Below are 18,803 nucleotides of genomic sequence, written 5' to 3' on the forward strand. Positions count from 1 at the left end.
CACTAATGTTGTTGCTAGTGTAACAAAGCCTCCATCTACTTCCTCAATGAAAAACATTTAGTTTGAAACCTAAAGTGATCGATGCGGTCTGTTTTTTGTTAATCTTGCAACACCTACAAAGGTGCACCCCATTCGTCCTACATAAGACAGATGACAAGTGGTCAGTAATCAAATCCCACAAACAATACGCCTAGAAGGTAGCATTGAAAATGTAATGCCTCTGAATTCCTCCCAAGTGGATTTCCTGATTTTAAAAAAGGGCAGTTTACACATGCAAGGTCCCTGACTGTCCCCATATGAAGTTCTTTCCACAGCCAAAATTTTTAACTCTTACTTTTTTTTGGACAACCAATGATAATGCTAACTTCTTATTTAGCTACAAAATGTGTCTTCTTCAACAGAGGTTTTTTGTTGCATTTAGTACACCATTGTAACGCCCTTTTGGAGGACTGAGTTATTTACATTTAAAGATGGATTCTATGGCCTCGAGGCATAAGTATTCGTCTTACAACCTTTCAACAACAGATGTTGTTGGGGCATGGGTGAACTTTCTGCTACACAAATGAAATCTCACGAAATTTGCATTGTTTATTTTTTCTTACTTCCAGTTTTACTTTCCACATAATTTTACCAGTGGATAGCTTTTTCAGCAGAAAATATAATGGAAGGACTGTGAAACTGATGTATGCCAAGGCATAGAGAGTTCTTGCCCGACCTGGTCTGCTCCTGGTATCTTTCATGACTTTTGTACACAGGGTGCACTTAAGTACAATTTTGCAAACACAGCTAGAGAAATGCATTTTAAGTAAAATGCAAAAGACCTTTTTTTTGCAATTTCACTCACTCCTAATATTAGTATCATCAGTGAACAAAGTAACACTTCTGTAACAGACGGGTATAATACTCTTCCCACTGCTTTCAATATTCACTCCTCTTCCACAGCGGCCATCTCCAACCATGCTACCCACTGGGTAAGTTAGCCAACTATGCCACGTCTGCTCAAGCACAGCAGTAAAGCGCACTGACAGCTTCAACACGAAACCACTGTTACAGGAGAGTAACTTTTTTAACGCCTTCACCACTTTGAACCAATGCCAACAGATGCACTGTAGCAATGGTAGCAAGGTTTCAGGCCTGAGCTGCCAAATCAAGCAACAAATCCCACAAAGTAGTGTGCTGTGAACGACAGCAAAGACAAAAACTCAGAAAACTACAAAGCATAGTCGAAGCAGTGCCTCTGATGAAGGCAACAGAAGTGGACATTCATTGACAAGTTTTTAACTGCACAAGTTCTGCAACCTGTTCATGAAAAATACATAATACATTTTGTTTTAGAAGGTTTTTTTTTTTTATTCTGTTTACTCAACACTACTCCTCCTTCTTGCACACTTCTTGACTGCTCGTTCAAAGCATTGTCAAAATGCTCGCTCTGTAACTTTGCTTTTTCTGGTTACACAGCACCTCTAGTGCCATTAATTCCTCCCTACAAGTTCTGGAGTATTAACTGTCGTTCTTTGCCCAAAAATAGAGACCACATCTTTGATTTTTTGTCGTCCACTCAGCCTGATGCCCTGTTCCTAACGGAAACCTGGCTTCACGCTAGCTCCGGCCCTGACGTAGCTTGCGCCTTGCCACCTGGCTATGTTATAGTCAGGCAAGACAGAGCCACCGGGAAAGGAGGGGGGATTGCGATTATCTTTAAAGACATCCACTCCTGCTCTTTGGATGCTGTTCCCCTCCCAAACTGCGAAGCCGCACTTTTCAAGATAGCAGTTTCCCCTCGACTGATGCTATCAGGCCTACTAATCTACCGCCCCCCTGATAAATCTACACAGTGGCTAACCTCATTTGCTGACTCCGTAGCCCCCCATGCTATGAAAGCAGCAAATGTTGCCATCCTGGGAGACTTAAATCTCCATTTAGAGGACCCGCAGAACGGTCTAAGTAGAACATTTCTATCAGATTGCGAGGCTATTAACTTACTACTTCACAACCAAGGCCCTACCCATCAGGCAGGCCACTTACTTGACCCTGTTATCTCCAACATTCCGTTTGATTGTACTTCCCCTGCCCTCCCCCTTGACTGGTCCGATCACTATGCTATTTATTTCACTCTGCCTGCTGATCTCATAAAGTGTATGTCTCTTCCCGTCACTAGGAACAGCCACAGAGCCTGGTCTAAGCTGAATATCTCGGCCTTTAACACCTCGCTTATGGCCAGTTGCCCCAATATCAATCTTGGGTGCACCGCTTTGGCTCAAGAAGTATCTCACTGGCTAACCTCTAATATCAATCACCATCTGCCAGCGCGTCCCAGGCCACCAACTCCGCATCTTGTCCCCGCCCCTTGGTTCACGGACGACCTGAAAGCATCCAAATCTAAATGCAAACACTTGGAGAGGTCTTGGCGTAAATTCTATGCCCCGAATGATAAACTAATCTATCGTGCAGCACTCAGGCATTACCATCAAGCTTGCCGAAAGGCAAAAGCCCTGTTTGTCTCACAATCCATCGAAAAAGCCATCAATCGTCCGAAAGCCCTCTTCTCCATGGTGAAGAAGTTAGCCGGCTCCAAGACTGGTCCCATCCCACCTGTATTGGGGGTAGTGGAATGTAACGAAATTGCTGACTTTTTCCTTTCCAAAGTCATAACTATCCATACTGCCTTGTCCCGAGCCTCCCCTTTTCCCCCTCCTGACTCCTCTACTTGGGCCCTACTGAGTTCGCCCCCCCAGGAGACACTGATTTCGGAATGGCCCCTGTTAGATCCTGACTCGCAACTTGTCTGTTTAACTAAGGTCAACTCAGGTTCCCCTTTAGACCCAATTCCCATGAACATTCTTCGACAACTTTCCCCTGAGGCTCTACTAATCATCCAAGAACTCCTCAATTCCTCATTACGAGAATCCATAGCCCCGGATGAATGGAAAAGAGCTCTGGTAGTGCCACTTGAAAAAACCCGGTGCAGACCCCAAGACGCTTGCCAACTTTCGGCCTATCTCTCTACTGCCTATGTTCTCTAAAATCCTGAAGAGACATATCAATCTACATCTTACATCTCATGTTGAGACCATAGGCTTCCTACACCCATCCCAATCTGGTTTCCGTTCCCATTTTTCTACCGAAACAACCCTTTTGGGGGTCACAGAGAACCTTCGCTCTCGTCTCGACCATGGCGAGACAGCGGTGCTTATTCTTTTAGATCTAAGCGCCGCTTTCGATACGGTCTCACATTCTATTCTTCTGAGAGCCCTGAGAACGGCTGGAGTGACTGGCCCTGCTCTTGCTTGGCTGGCCTCTTTCCTGGATCATCGCACCTTTCAGGTTGTCTCTTCCGGCTCTTCTTCTTCTGTTCGCTCATCGGCGCATGGTGTTCCGCAGGGGTCCTTACTGAGCCCTATGCTCTTTAATATCTACGTGAGACCCCTAGCTACCATCATGGAAGACCTTGGTCTTTCCTTCTACTCATACGCCGATGACAATCAGATCCTCTTCTCCCTTTCTTCCGCTGCAGCTAATACTTCATCTGCTCTTAAACTTGGACTTAGCCGAGTGGCAGAGTGGATGCAGGCGAACCTCTTGAAACTGAACGGCGATAAGACAGAGGTGCTTATTCTGGGCAAGCAGAAGCACCTCTGGGGCCCTGCACATTGGCCGGCAGAAATGGGCCCTCTACCCCTTCCAGTGACCCAGGTTCGTAATCTTGGCTTTGTCATGGATGAATCGCTCTCCAAGCGACATCAGGTGGCTAAGGTAGCAGCCACTTGTTTTTCCATCCTGGGGTGGCTCCGCAAAATGTTGTGGATGCTCCCGGTATGGACAAGACGCCAGGTGGTCCAGGCTTTAGTCACCTCTCGCCTGGACTACGGCAACGTGCTCTACCTAGGTGCTACACAGGAGCTTCAGAGGAGACTTCAGCTTGTACAGAACTCAGCCGCGCGCCTCCTCTGTAAGGTCCCGTGGAGATCTTCAATCTCTCCCTTTCTTAGAGACCTTCATTGGCTCCGCATAACAAACCGTGTCAAATTCAAGGCCCTTTGTTTCCTATATAAAATCAAGCTAGGGTCGGCCCCAGGCTACCTTAAGGCCTTGGTTCAACCATACCTTCCATCCCGCCCCCTCAGGTCATCAGCTCAGGGCAACTTTGTGATTCCCCGCTTCAAACTGACGAGAATGGGCGGCTGCTCTTTTTCTTGTGTTGCCCCTAGACTGTGGAACTCTCTCCCGGCCTCACTGAAACTGGAACCATCTCTTCTTAAATTCCGTAAAGATCTTAAAACCTGGCTTTTCTCTCACTAACAACTGCCACGGGTAATCACTAACTCAATCGGCGCCGGGAGACCCCCTGTGGGTAGCTGTGCGCCCTACAAATTCAACTACAAATACAAATACTCCAAGAGTAAAAAAAAACAACAAAAAAAAAAAAAAAACACCGTCCTTCATTGACATAATTACTGGGTGGCACTGGATCAGAACTCTACACAATTCCACACAACCTTCAGTGTCTGTTGCCTACTTCCCGCTGAAGGTTGCCTGTAAACTAAGGATTAAGAGAACAAAGACACCAATTTCCTGAAGTCAGAAAATTGCAGCCCTTATTTCGACTCCGAAGCTGTGATTACTATGTCCATGGATTCTTCATTTTTAGAAGAGGAAACCTTCTCCCACTCAGGAACATTGCAGCTCGCCTTTGGTGCTTCTCTTTGGGATCCCCGATGAGAGGTCCTTTAGATACTTTAGAGGCTCCATCTGGCAAACTACGTGACAATACATCATCAAATGAAGCAACCCTCCAGAATGGCTATTGTTGGTCGTCAGAGTGGGCGTGAGAATTGTTTGTTCTCTACACTGGATGACCCTTTAAAGAACCTCGGACTCTGGGAAGCATGCCCAGTGTAGCGGTGGGCCTCCAGGTATACTGCCTCTTTTACTTATAGAGTGCTCGTGGAGGATGGGAGAGGCATTGGATTAACTGAGAAAAGAGAAGCTGCACTGGTCTGTGTTGCTCTAGAATCGTGTTATCAGCTGCAGGCAAAGGAAAGCAGAGATTGGAGGGTAGGCATGTCAGCTTCTGGGGTGGTTCTTTAAAGCCATCGTGACACGTGGCGTAACACACCCCACCAGCATACTGCAGCAACCACCAGGTCTTCTCAGAAACGTGGGCACCCTTAAAATAGACTCGCAGGACTTAGTTTTTCACTGTCCTCTGCGATGTGGCAAGCTGTCTTTTAATGAAACCTTCCACAAATGTGACATGGATTTCAGTGCGCATAACTTGTACGCTAACTGCAATGGATGGCTTTAGTGCCCTATGCGCCAGACAGTAGGGAGAACTGTACGAGGTGCTGGAAACCTCAACCTCTTAACTGGGACAGAGGAAAGGAGGCTGCTGGTTTGAGAGATGTACTACTTCAGCACTGTGTGTTAGGAGTACTAACCCTACCTGACTGACTTGGATACGAAGAATTAATTACACTCTTGGGTGCATAGATGGTGCCCTTTTGTGTATGGAATTGATCCTTTTCTGCTCAGTAATGTATGCCTATAGTTTTAAGGGCACAATCAGAAGTGTGCTTGATGTGTGTCTAGATCACTTGGAAGAAACTTTTTTGCAGGCCTAGTGGTTTTAAGTATCTGATAGGAGAGTTGTGCACTGAGTTAATGCAGAGGCCTCTGTACTATTGCATTTTGAATTTGAATGTATTCAAGTTAATAGTGTAGTATCTTGTGTTTTAGTAAAGAGGGTGGTACCTAAAACCGTGGATGATAATAGGGTGAATTGGAATAATGTGGAAGGATGTGTGACTGAAATAAAGAGACTACTTTTGTACTAGCGCCCAGAAGTCACTTTATTACAGCCTTGCTTCACATTCAGTGATCTATGTGGCTTAGAAATAGATGAGGGGCTTGCAGTCCTTCCCCGGATGTGTATTTTCCCTGAATTGGTCTCTGGGTCCTGCTTTCTGACTTTGTCCAAAGCAGGCTCACCTTTTTTTGCGTAATTTATGTATTTTGCAGCTTCTTCTTTGCTCTGGCTTCTGCTTTTTTGGGTCGATTGCTTTTTTTGTCATTTAAAATACATTTATTTCTCCATTTTAGCGTATTATTCTTGTCATTTTACTTTCATTCAAGTAGGTTTGGTTGCTGCTGTACCGCAAAGAAGCCATGACACTGGAAACACAACTCAGAAGTCCAAAAAGTTGTACACAAATGTGACAATGCTCCCAGGAATCTCGCAGCTGTGGGGTATTTTTCATTATTTAGTAATCAAAAGTAATCTAGTCTGAAGTAAACTAGAGGAATGTGTGCACTTAGATTTGAGCAGCCAGAGAGGGAGGCTATAGAAAATAAAAATGTATCTGAGCATCTGGATACAACCTAAAAAAGTGGCTCAAGAGACCATAGGGTCGTTTTCAGCTCACAATAGTGAGAAGAGAAACAGAGAACCATATGGCTTGCACAGGATGCGCTCCGGAGGGGGAAAGGCTAGATAAGCTGAGAAAGGCACATGCGCGGTATCCGTGTCTAATATTTTTTAAACTATTTTTGGAAAGTAGTTTTGAGTCCAACCACCAGAGGCAGCAATGCTCACGAGTTTAGAAGAAGAATTGGAAAGAAAAGAATCCCATGGTGTACACATGAATGCTACTATATCTGGCAAACACTCCATCCGGTTGTATTGTTTGCCTCTTGGATGGACATCTTATTATGAAAGGAGGAATCAAGGAAGTAAGACTTCTAAGAATATTTCTGTTTAACTAAACCACAAAGTAAACTCTATTGTAAGGTGGTGCTACTGTAAGAGTGCAATAATAAGGAAAAGGCGGAGCAAAGGCTTTAAACCTTATTAAGGAAAAGCGAAAAGGGACCTAGGATTACTGCTCCGCGTATGCTTTTTGTGTACATGGGTAGTTTGGCAAATCAGCTTAATCGATTGGAAACTTGTCTCGATCATGGAGAGTGGGGAGAGGGAGTGCGATGAGGATCCAAGGCTAACATTCCACTGGTACCCATACTGCACCCAAGTAGTTGCTACTATCTGCTCAAGGTCTCCAAACTGAGCCCCCAATCGCCATTGGATAATTTTTCTCGCGATGCAGCATGACTTGTAACATCAGTTGCAAAATTGTGTTTGATAATTTTCAGTCACCTGACGAAAAAGCATGGACAGTATTCAATAAATTAAAGACAAATGTGAAAGCCCACGCTCTTAAAAAATATTCACTTTTGTTGTTCTGACACAGCATTTTGCTTGCACAGGTCTAGACCTAAATTAGTAGCTTTGCACCAAGTTGAGAGCACCCGTTATAGGTTACCCAAAGTAAAGTAAAACTTACCGGCCGCAGTTTTCCGTAGGAGGTTTCTGGAGTGCATCGCGGGGGCTGGGGAAATCCAGGAGGTTCTGAACAGCTACTGTTTTCTAAAAAGGCAAAGGAAGGACAGCTGTCAATCAAACCAGCTGCTTCGCCCCTGTTCATTTGCCACACATTTTACCACCCATTCACTTTAAATTATTGTAAAATATACGGAGACGATCAAGCCACACATTACAACAACCATGGCGCAAGAGAAGACATACTAGCCACATGTAATGTGCAGATTAAAATGTATTACAACAGAGAGGAAGGAAAACAATCACAGAGAGGAATGAATTTCTACAAAAGAGGGCGAAGATGTGGTCAAGGGACTATAATGATGGTCTTGGGACCTGGGTTCATTTGAAAGCTTAGGTATTATTGAATATCTTGTGAGACACTGAGCAACAAGCAAAACTTTAAATATCTTTAATATATTATTAAAAAAAGAATAATGTATATTATATGTAAGATACTGTCATTGTATTGTCCTTTTCACCAGCTCAACCACTTATCTCGGTAACCATTCTGCCACCTGTGATTGAATGTCGCGCTGCGCAGAAATGCTTTATTTAAAAACATATAAACGAATTGGTAGATAAACATATAGGAAAGAGAAGAACACTTTACCGTTGACAGAAGGTGATCTAGGAAAGAACCCAGAGTTCCTCTTCTCTGGGCTGTGGAAAGGGCTGCTGGGAGGCTGGTCGTAGAGCGGCAGCGGTGGGAGGGAATTCTGAGGCTTTGGGGACGGAGAGATCTGAAATAGGATAGAAGGCAAGAGAATATTAAAGGTGGCACAGTTGGGCACATTCTGCATGCTGTAGAGGTTGTTTCCTTATAGTACAGGTACTGATTATCTAAAGTTACTTACCTGTAACAATGGCTCTCTATAATTGGGTGGAAACACTAACAAATCAGGCAGATAAACAGATAAACTTGGACAGGGCATGTGGAAGAGGTGTGGCGCAGCGGCCAGGGTGCCTGACTCGGGACCATGGGGCTCACGGTTCGATCCCCGGCGGCAGGTTAGCCCAGCACCATGTGACTCTGGGCAAAAGCTTGCTTAATCTTCCCGACGGCCCCCAGCGCCGGGACACCTCCCCGGAGGTAGCTGTGCGATTTACAAATGCTAGTATTTTATATCATACTCTCGATTGAGCCCATGAGTACAATACCCATTGTGCTTTCTGCAACTTTCCATCATTTTATTCAATGAATATTTGTTTTTTTGTTCCAAAAAGGTGTTAGAACATAGGTGCAGACAGTAGCTATGTCGAGGTTGAAAAGCAAGAGATGCAGGCGGCTACAAACCCACAGCAAGCCTTCTGGTACGCCCCTAGAATCTAGAAAAGGATCACTGCCCTGAGCCGACAAATAGTCCCCACATCTGCAAACATCTCATGACACCCTAATAGAGCCCTGCTGACAGCTGCTCTCCCCTTAAATACACTGAAATCTTTTTTCACTATAGCCCACCCTTTTTTCTTGCTATGGCCAACTAACTAGAACCCCCATCCCCTTTTAAGGTCTGACTTGACAGCACAGATGCCTGCACAACCTATTGTTACAAGTACACACACAGTGAGCTTTGCCTCCTCCCTGAGGAGTATTTCTTTCTCACTTCATTCTGTTAGGTTGCAACAGGATTTTACACATATTTTAGTCAGGACTCAAAAATAGAAACCAGACCTATTGGCTTTGGCAATGCTTGGTTGTACAGTATTGGATTGCTTTGAAGCTAGGTTTGTGCTCTATAAATTCCATACCAGACTCTGTATGCATCGCCTGTAGGGATTTTAAGAATTTTAAAGCAAGAGCAAATCTAGGACAAACATTGCTATTTTTTATGCGCCTCAATTCAGTCTCAGTCTTATGACTCTGGCCCATAGTGGGACAGGCAGGTGAGTGATTTCACAAGGTGTCTCATTTTCCACATTAACAGCACCTTGAAAAAGATACAGAAATGCGGCGAGGTAGCAGCTGGCTGGTCCTGTCCCAGGACAGCAGATGCAAACATGGTGACTTCTATGAACCTTGTAGCGCGTGAAACCTGAAAGGCTGAATGCATCTGCATTCTGTTCCCTTCCCGCGCATGTTGCATTTTACTAGATCTAGCACAGTGTCATTTCAGCATGATGGTCATCTTAAAGGCAAAAGTCAATGGTTTCATGTAGGTGTGTCAATGTCATGCAGCATAGTTTTGTCTGCTTGAGTTAAACCTCGTTACCGCAGGGCGTACTCTGCACGGCTGCCACAAGTCAGGCCAGGGCTGCTGGAATATATTCATTTCTGCAGCCAAGAGACCTCGCGTTCACTGAAGGCCGGATGACAATTATTTTTTTTTTGCTCCAGAGTTTTATAAAGCACGAATTTGACCTGAAGGTATCAGAGCGCTTTACATGAGCACCAGTTGCGTTACACAAGGACAAATTAATTTTAGTTAGGCGCGGGGAGATTAAGTGATTTGCCAAAATCACAGGATGTTGAGCGTCGTTGCAGAGACTCGAACCCGGTTCCCCAGATTTGAGGTCGACCGCCCTAGCCGTTAGGCCGCATCCTCTATTTCCACTAAGCAACTCTCAAATCAAGGAACAAAACATTTGCAGCAGAAATGCAAGCATACGGTGATGGGAACCAGGAACACGTGGCTGCCACAGGATGCAATGTGAGCACAGAAGAGCAGGGTTTTCAGTCCTTTGGCAGGGGTGTTGTGGCCGTCTGGAGACTCTACACAAGTAATGATGAAAGTAGGGTCCGTCTTCTGGTGTATTACAACTGCAATGCAGAGCTGACCCAGAACAGTAATGTAGGGATCTCTCCAACACAGACACCTGCAAATGGGTAAGGCTTCGATCACCCGGTACGCGACTGTAGGGATCACCCATACACAAGACATGTTGGTGACACTGATAGCACCAAAACATGTAGTGCCGGCAAATCACACACACACACACACACGTAAAGTAAGGCAGAAAACACACTATGGTAATGCAGGGAGATTGAACACAAGCATGCACACAACGTAGGGCTCACTTTCCTAGTACCGCAGAGATCAGGCACAAAGGTAAGTCAGCCTCGAGTAGAGAAGCTCAAGGCATCCACATGAAGGACTGCCGGCACTTGGTCAGAGGTCCATGCTACTGCCAAATGTATATCCAGGTAAGGGGGTGAGTTCCTCAGAGCCCGCCCCATTTTCTTCCTATTGCCTGCTACTTTATTCTAAACACGTAACTTAAAAATTCTTATGCTGGAAGAGGGTGTGACCTACATAGGCTGGCACTAATAATTTGCATCGTGTTGCTGTCTTTTTGGGGAGGTTCCATGGCACCATTACAATTACCCAGTCTATAAAAGGAATCTAAAAAGCGGAGGCTTCAAAATCAAGAGGACCCAACAAATAAAATAAGAGCTCTTGTGATGTATAGAAGCTACGCTTCAGAGTTTCAGGATTCTCAGCATAAAGCCGGGAAATATGCTGAAAACCCAGCCCTAGCAGTACACTACTACTCTTTTATTACAAAAACTTCACACACTGGACCTCTTCCTTTTATTTGGTGGCTAGAGGAATTTCTGACAAATTTCCATTGTAGTTGCTGTTGACCCCATATATCTTGCGAATAACAAAAATATGCTGTGTACAGTAACATCTTGTGACTCGCTGCACGGCACATACCTGAATATCCCCAAGCCACTGGCAGTCGCCGTTCTCCGAGGGGGCAAGTTCTTCCACCAGCACGGACGGGAAGACACCAACGCGTGAATTAAACTCCCCTTCCCAGAAGCCATCGTCATCCTGGTTCTCCTTGTTTAGGATTCGGATAATGGCTCCCTCTGGGAATGACAGCTCGTCGTCTGTCTGGCCCTCGTAATCATAAAGTGCTTTTACGAAACAGACTACAGGTTTGGGAGGAAAAGAAATGAGAAGTTTATTACAAACAATTTCAATAGATGTCCATCTAAGAATAATGCTTCAGCACACTCAATGTTTCCTAAAAATATTTCTGTTATTTAGGATAAGAAATTGGAAAGCAAATATGAACACTGGACCCCATCTGTAGGGGTAACTTAAATAGCAAAGTACTCAAGCCTCCATGAGAGCTAATTAACCTGTGGGTTATCCCCTGGTGTGCTGACAAGACCTATAGATGGTGAGGCCAGCCTATGGGAACTAGAGGGAGACTAGACCAGTGTGGGTGAAGGTAGCAGAGCTTACGTGTGGGCGTTTATTGCCACCGCCACTCCACCATCTGGTGGCAGAGGCTGCCTAATGCCAGTGTTTGAGGTTCAATCCCTTCCTCCTCCACTTCAGAGGGGGCTCCTCTCTTCTTTAAAGCAAGTCTGCACTCATAACTCCTGTAAAGGCAGGCCAGACTGCATGATCTGTGCCCTGTCCCATCACTCACACAGACGCTGAGAGGAGTCTGTGGGATGGCACTCAAAATGGAGCGGCTCACACATACCACACCCGCTGCATTCCTGTTTTTGGAAGGCAAGATCAGCTTGTTTCTGACCCCAAGGCTAGACCTAGAAAAGAGGGATTGAAGACACATGCCTCACCTAGCACCCATCTCAATCTTGGCCATTTAAGCACAACTGAGCCAGCTTTCATAATTTCCCTTCCAGGCCCGTCAGATAAATTCTACACCTGAACATCATACATCAGGTTAAGACCTTCTTTTAAATTACCTCTTCTATTCCAGCACGAGGAGGCAAGACCTACACCCCCAAGCTGCGGGTTCGGGCCCAAAACCTATATTGTGCATGGATGTGCTTTGGTGCCCACATGAACAAGCTACAGAGTGCAGTCTGCCAGATTAGGCCAAAAGTAAGTGTAAAGACATATGGAAAGGCAACAGGATGCTAGGCCTTGATAGATGTCCTGAGTCAGATGACTCAGTGTCATTACACTTTCCAGTTAGTTACCATCAAGCTTTTGTGCACACTCTGGTGTCTTTCAGGATGGTGGGTATTTCAGAAAGGTCTTTAAGAGTGAGCCTTTTAAAGTAGTCCACTTTGCAATGCTTCTTGGATGGATGTATTCCACAGCATTATTTGGTTAAAGTGATATGGAGCCTCATGAGATGTATTCTTCAGTGAAAGAACAATTGATGGTGTTAAACCTGTCCTTTGCCTACTGTTTTGAGGATCTGCAATTGTAATGATTCAGGGTTTTATGGCTTATAAGAGAGATTAGCTTCTGTTGAAGGATTTTGCAGGGGTTGACCGGACTTGTCGTAGACTGGGCTTTTTGGTGAAGTTTCTGCATGAGCAGCACAGAAGCTTTTAATCTTGTCAACTTGTTTTGCATTTCTGTATTTTCTTATTTGACAATCACTGATGTGCTGTCAGTGGGTACAGAGGGCTTGATTTCTGGGTGTGCAGTTTCAGGGGAAGCGAGAGTGGCAGCACTAGCTTTCAAAGTAAATGTAAATTGATACTTGTATAGCGCACTACTCACCCGCAAGGGTCTCAAGGCGCTTGTACGAATACCGCTGTGGAACCCATCCTGGCTTTCCCTGTGAGGCGTCCACTCCTGGGCACCCCCAAGGTGGAGGCCAGGCATCCTTAGCGTTGTGGGGGCCGTTGTGGAGATTAAGCAAGCTATTGCCCAGAGTTGCAGAGTGGGACTCCATGATTGGAATAGGCACCGAGGCGAGAATTATCAGGTCCGTGGAATTTTGAGCCCAAGACCCGCCGAGGCGGGGAATTGATCCCTGGTCCCGGGCTAGACCTCTGCATCAGGGTCTGCCGCTCTAATCATTGAGCCACACTTCTCCACGAAGTTGGGTACTCAAGAAGAGCGTCCACATCAGCTGTGGGGTTACCAGGGAGAGGAACTCCCGCTTGCAAGCTCATCGTGAAAACATCTTGGGAAAAACATTACTGCGTCTAGGCGTTGAGGGCATACTTCGTGGTATTCATGCCATCAGACACATTTTGTTGACATGAAAGTTGCATCTCGGTGGCAGGAACCTCCCTGCCAATATTGCAATCTTCATATAAGCAAGAAGTGTTTGGGATTAGAAGCTATTATCTCAGACTCTCTGATAGTAAAACCATTCTGCCCAGGGGGTCAAACTTTATAGAATCTCTTTCAGGAGATAAACTGCAGAAAGCATTTGGCTTTGGCCCGGCAGTGGAGTTTACAAGAACCACCTAACTGATGGCGTGGAAGGTCAAAAATACGAAGTTTCCAGGTGCTGGTCTCTCCTTACCAGAAGCGTTCTGGTTTACCGTGGGTGTTTAGGAAATCTTGCCCTAATGGCCCCAAAAGGCTCCGATAACATGTAGGTAAATGAGGGAAGAAGGTCCTGGTGACCTTAAGGGATCTCCTCTCTTCAATGTGCACGATGAAAAAGTCAAACATCACTCCAGCCTTGGGCAAGAATGGCTACAAAGAAACCAACTAAAACGATGTTCCCCTTTGCGGCTAAAAACTATAGTGCGGGGGGCTGGGAGGGTGACTCGGGGGTCAAGTTTGCTGAACCTCTGCTGGAGTTATAACTAACAAACACCCACTGAGTTAAACTGGTCACACATCACCTCCTCATTCACTCGGGCATCCATAATGTCTGTGATGTAGCCATCTCTTCAGAACTAGACCGAGGGGTCGGAAGCAACAACGACCTCGGCAAAAGTGATGCTCAAAAAATGAGATAATGGTGTCATGACTAAACAACTGGTGATCCAGTTGTTGGTTGTGTTAGGCTTTTATATGAGCCCCCTCCTTACATTATTTACTGGCATAGTATTGGTTGCTTAGTCCATGCGGACACCATATGGTGCCTATTATTCAAAAGCAATAAAGGTAAAAGCAAGTCTTCTTTGTGAGGAAGGGAAGGGTCCCATGAAGAAAGAGTTTTCTCTGGAAGACCATTTCAGGTGGCCAGTTATAGATGTAAGGTGGGATCTGTTTTCAGCCTCTTGGATGTAGACTAAGGGAGGCTACATACAGAGGGAAGTTCCAATATTTGATTACTCTACTGATAACTTAAATTTACCAATGCTATTCATAAGTCTTTCATCTCCTATACACATACAATTTCAAAGAAAGTCTCCAAACACCATATCTAATTTTTATTAATAATTTGTCAATTACAAAAACATCTGCATAGTGTGGTTCACTGTATATAGAAACAAGGGGAAAGTAAAATGGTTGGTTGAACATGGGCAAGAATAAAAGTCTGTGTGTGTTTTAAAATATATACTAATTGTTGACAGCTTTTCTTGCAACCGTATTTCGTAAGAATCTGATGTTATTTGAAAGCTATAACAATTCCTGTGAAATACAGATTTCATCCAAAGGGAGGGTCTAGTCTCAGTCAGACATCCTTCTCTCCACTTAATGAACCCGCAAACATGACTGTGCATTTAGAGAATGACAATCCCGAACCATTAGGATTAGATTTATGATTGCCCTTTGTTTAATCCAAATCCTCTTCCTGAAAGGTAAACATAACTTGAATATTCTGACTGCAATCAGGGCTCACTGTTAGCTAAACCTTCCATGCAGCAGTTTCAAATATCTCTAACTTCTACGAACAAAATGTATTTTACCAAAGCATTTAGCGTTTACTAAACCCCCAACTTCTAAATACCCTTCTGAAACATGGTTCTTCTCGGTTTACTACAGACAACCAAACATCACAGGCCAGCATTCCACTTCTTGTTTTCAATAAACATTTCACTATTTGAAAAAAAAACTCTTTGATATCTAATTCTACCCACAGAGGACTGTAGAACCTAGAAATGTGCAACGTTGTCTTTGAAGATCAATAGGTGAGCTGCAACAAGACAGTGTCACCATAATGTAGGGGGTATACGAGATCTGAGTATATTTATAAAAAACAGTTTTGATTACAAAGTCATCACTCTGGAGGTCTACTCGTACATACCACTAGGATCGCCATTTAAACTTCCGGAGACGAGCTCTGCCTCGGTTGAGTTGCTGGAGGTGTGCGACCGAGTGTCCAATGCTGCAAGTGATTGCAGCATACTGAGCAGGCTGTTGGATGTTGGGAACTGTAGATACTTCTCTGGCACGTAACCCACTTGGCCGGCTTTGTTTCGCGCCTGAAAATGAGAATGGAAAATGCAGAGCAAAATTACATTGTGTACTCCCTGATAATGCAACAACAAAAGATGCTTTCATAAGCCCAAAAGTGATCTCAAAGTTAATACTGGTGGAAGCAAAGCAGCATACCTTCACCCAGTCCTCCATATCTCCATCTTCAATGACTTCTAACATCTCATGCTCTTCGATGGTTAGCTCATCTGGCTGGGAAGACTGAGAGAGAGAGAGAGGAGGACACAGGAACGTTTACTTGGCAGATGACGACACTCAGTACGAATAGTCCACTAATGATAACACTCAGTACGCTTAGTCAGCTAATGACAACACTCAGTACGTATAGTCCACTAATGATAACACTCAGTACGTATAGTCCACTAATGATAACACTCAGTACGCTTAGTCAGCTTATGTGACACTCAGTACGCTTAGTCAGCTAATGACAACAAACTACATTTGCTCAGCTGCAGTGAAGTGAAGTGAATACTTCATAGGGTTAAACCGCTGGCACAAACTGTTTGTCGGGGCTTTAGGCGTTGACGAGACAAATACATAGCAAACATGGAATGAGGGCTGAAGTAGGATGAACATAAATGACTTGACATACATGCCATGGCAAAGTAACAAGGAATGCAATTTCAACACATGAAACCCAATGCAGAGAATTATAAAAAGCTGCTACTGACAGAAGTGTTGGTGGGAACCTCTAAACCACAAGACTAACCTGGAGAAGCCTAAAGACAGACATGATTTAGAAAGGTTTTTCCTAATTTTGAGGTGTTCAAATCTATGTTGCAAAGCAGGATCATAAAATGGAGCTGGGATGGCAGAATTCTACAAACACTAGTTATTCATGTATCATCCAATGCGCGATATTGTGTAGTCAACTATCGCGCATATAGGGTTGGAACGTCGACGATACCTCCCGGTCCAGTTCAAGGCCTTGCTTGCAAAAATATTGAAATTGACTAGAGCAGCAGGGTCATTGTGCTTCTGTTTACCCTGGCCTCTTCCAAACTTGTATATATCTTAAATCACTTTGTACATATTACGCACTCAACTGTGTCACTCAGCACAATATGTCACTTGTTCACAACTCACTTTAATTTGCAACTTGTCGGCAGCCGTGTATACAAGAATTCCTTGTATGTGGGTATATATAAATGATGTAATTTATATAAAACATCTTAATACCCTGAAAACTTGATTTCTTTTTGGTTTTCTGTGTTCTTACGGTGTGTCCCCTGAAAACGCTTTAACATTAAACCTGTGCAGTAAATAACTTGTTTTAAATTGAATTCTATTTATAAGAAATATTTTGTCACACCTGACAGAATCACTGTACTTTTTGCATTACTATACCCAGGTTCTGAGAGACACCCCATTGTTTACGGAGTAGTCAATTACATTACAAGCATTCATCAGCTTTCAGGTTGGTAATCAAACACACCAGTATTGTCAAACAGAATAGCAGTTTGTCAACACAAGCCTTGTTCTAAATAAAAATGTTTAAAAAAGCCTTTTTCTGTGAGAAATCAAATTTGCTTATATACCCCGCAGAGTTATACACCCGAGCACTGATCAAACTGAAAGTCAACAGAGAGTAATTCTATTTATTTGTTAAGTTTAATATAGCGCAAACATGACCTAGTGCTGACTGCTTTCAGTTTCAATTGTGTGATGTCCTCTCTCTGTGGTACGCGAGGGAAGCTGTTCCCTCGCAATAATTTTCTTATTTAAATTTTAAATAAATGCTTGTGGTACTGGCACAAGAAGCATTTTCTTCTTGAATGTGGTGGACAGCTGCCCATGTTCTGCGCACTAATGCGGGGGTGCCATTGTGTTGTCGACTTCACTAAAGAGATTAAAGGGCTTTGGTTCAGACGCTGGCAACCACTGGCTTCTTTGGTTCTGGAACCTCAGCCACTGGCTTACGACATTTGTCAGGCACATCTTGAATCAGCCCCCAGCAGTATTTAGTTTCACCTTCAATGACTGATTGGGTGTATCCTAACAATTCCATTGCGAACATCAAATCTACTAATGTTGAGAATGTTTTTTTCAGATTCCACAGACGGGAAAAATATCTTCTTCCAAGCAAGAATAAAGCCCAGTACCCTTCACTGGATTCCTGGCTTATCAAAATTTCACAACTTTGTAAATTGTAAAGCAGTTTGAATCACGGAGAAGAAAAAAGAGGTAAAAGGGGACAATCTGCTCTACGGTTAGGAATACAAAGCCATTCAGTAACACGATCCCAGGTGATGGAAACAAATCAAGAGAGTTAGAGGTGGTTGAAAAAGCAGCTTAACAAAAACTGCCTGTAAGCTCCCCCACCTTTTCCACCTCAGCTATCAGAGGCATTTTACCAGCAGAGAGGCTAGGTGAGCACCGTGACGCAAAAACCAAAAGCGGGTCACCTTTGCTAATAAACACTAAATGTATACTTAAAATGCAATCCCTTTAGTTAGTAAATGGCCCAAATTGAATTTGGACGCAGTGAAAGCATTCAAAAAGGGGAGCAGTACATCCTGACAAGTGAGGGACAATGATAGAGTTACTTGTGTTATTGTGCTAGGGTGAAAGGGCAACATATTACTCAGCATGTCGAAGATCTGCTAATTTAGTTAACATGTTGCATTACACTACATTTCCAAAAGGTCATCAACGTGCTTTGTACAGAACAAAAACCATGCTGCAACTGAGGAGAAATAAAAATCATCAACTGTATAATGTGTGTACATAAAAACAGGATTTGAGACACTGTTTGTGTGGAGCTGCAAAAGCGGAGTACTTAACGACTCCCTGACAGAAAGAATATTAAAAAGAGATCATGTGTTGGTTGGAATAGAGTTCCACAAGTTTGTCGCTACTGCTGTAAACGACTGATCCCATGCCGGTGATACTTGAATCTCATGGTTTCCATTTAGGGAGAGCCGTTTCTTGCAAAGCCACATTGGCTGCCAGAGATAACGAATAGTTTCTTACCTGTCGGTGTAGTTTTGCAGCTTGAAGATCTTTCTGGATTCACTATGCTGTGCATTATTCCGCGATCTTGTGGTTGGGTCCGGATTCGTAGTCTTTTCTTTCTTTTTTTTTTTTTTTTGTAGCCCAGGTGGGCGGCGACTACCCACCATTTGGTGCACCTCCCGTGACGTCGTCGTGCTTCCTGCGGAAGTCCCACCTTTGGAGCGCCATCTTCGGGTTCTTTTTTCCTTTCCTTTCCTTTTTTTTTTTTTTTTTAAACCCTAGGCGATTGATTAATCCTTCTTGTCCATTTTTTCGTGTACGTTTTCATTTCTTTTGATCTTTTCCATTTTACCCCCTCTTCCTCCAGCCTCATCTTCCTGGCGGAGGTGGGTGGGTTCGCTAGT

At 44.1% G+C, this 18,803-nt stretch overlaps 1 protein-coding gene across 4 annotated transcripts in view; it reads right to left on the bottom strand.

Annotated features, from left to right (window-relative positions):
• FCHSD2 (FCH and double SH3 domains 2) overlaps positions 1–18,803 on the bottom strand; it is a 490,271-nt gene that overhangs the window by 16,406 nt on the left and 455,062 nt on the right. For all 4 annotated transcript variants that reach the window (XM_085623302.1, XM_085623300.1, XM_085623301.1 and 1 more), the window contains 5 exons: positions 15,562–15,645; positions 15,254–15,431; positions 11,032–11,252; positions 7,986–8,115; positions 7,338–7,420 (listed from right to left, as the gene is read on the bottom strand). In XM_085623302.1, the coding sequence (XP_085479428.1) occupies positions 7,338–7,420; positions 7,986–8,115; positions 11,032–11,252; positions 15,254–15,431; positions 15,562–15,645 (696 nt within the window). The remainder of the gene's footprint in view (positions 1–7,337; positions 7,421–7,985; positions 8,116–11,031; positions 11,253–15,253; positions 15,432–15,561; positions 15,646–18,803) is intronic.

Source organism: Triturus cristatus, chromosome 8, assembly GCF_964204655.1.
Source record: "Triturus cristatus chromosome 8, aTriCri1.1, whole genome shotgun sequence".
Taxonomy (NCBI): domain Eukaryota; kingdom Metazoa; phylum Chordata; class Amphibia; order Caudata; family Salamandridae; genus Triturus; species Triturus cristatus.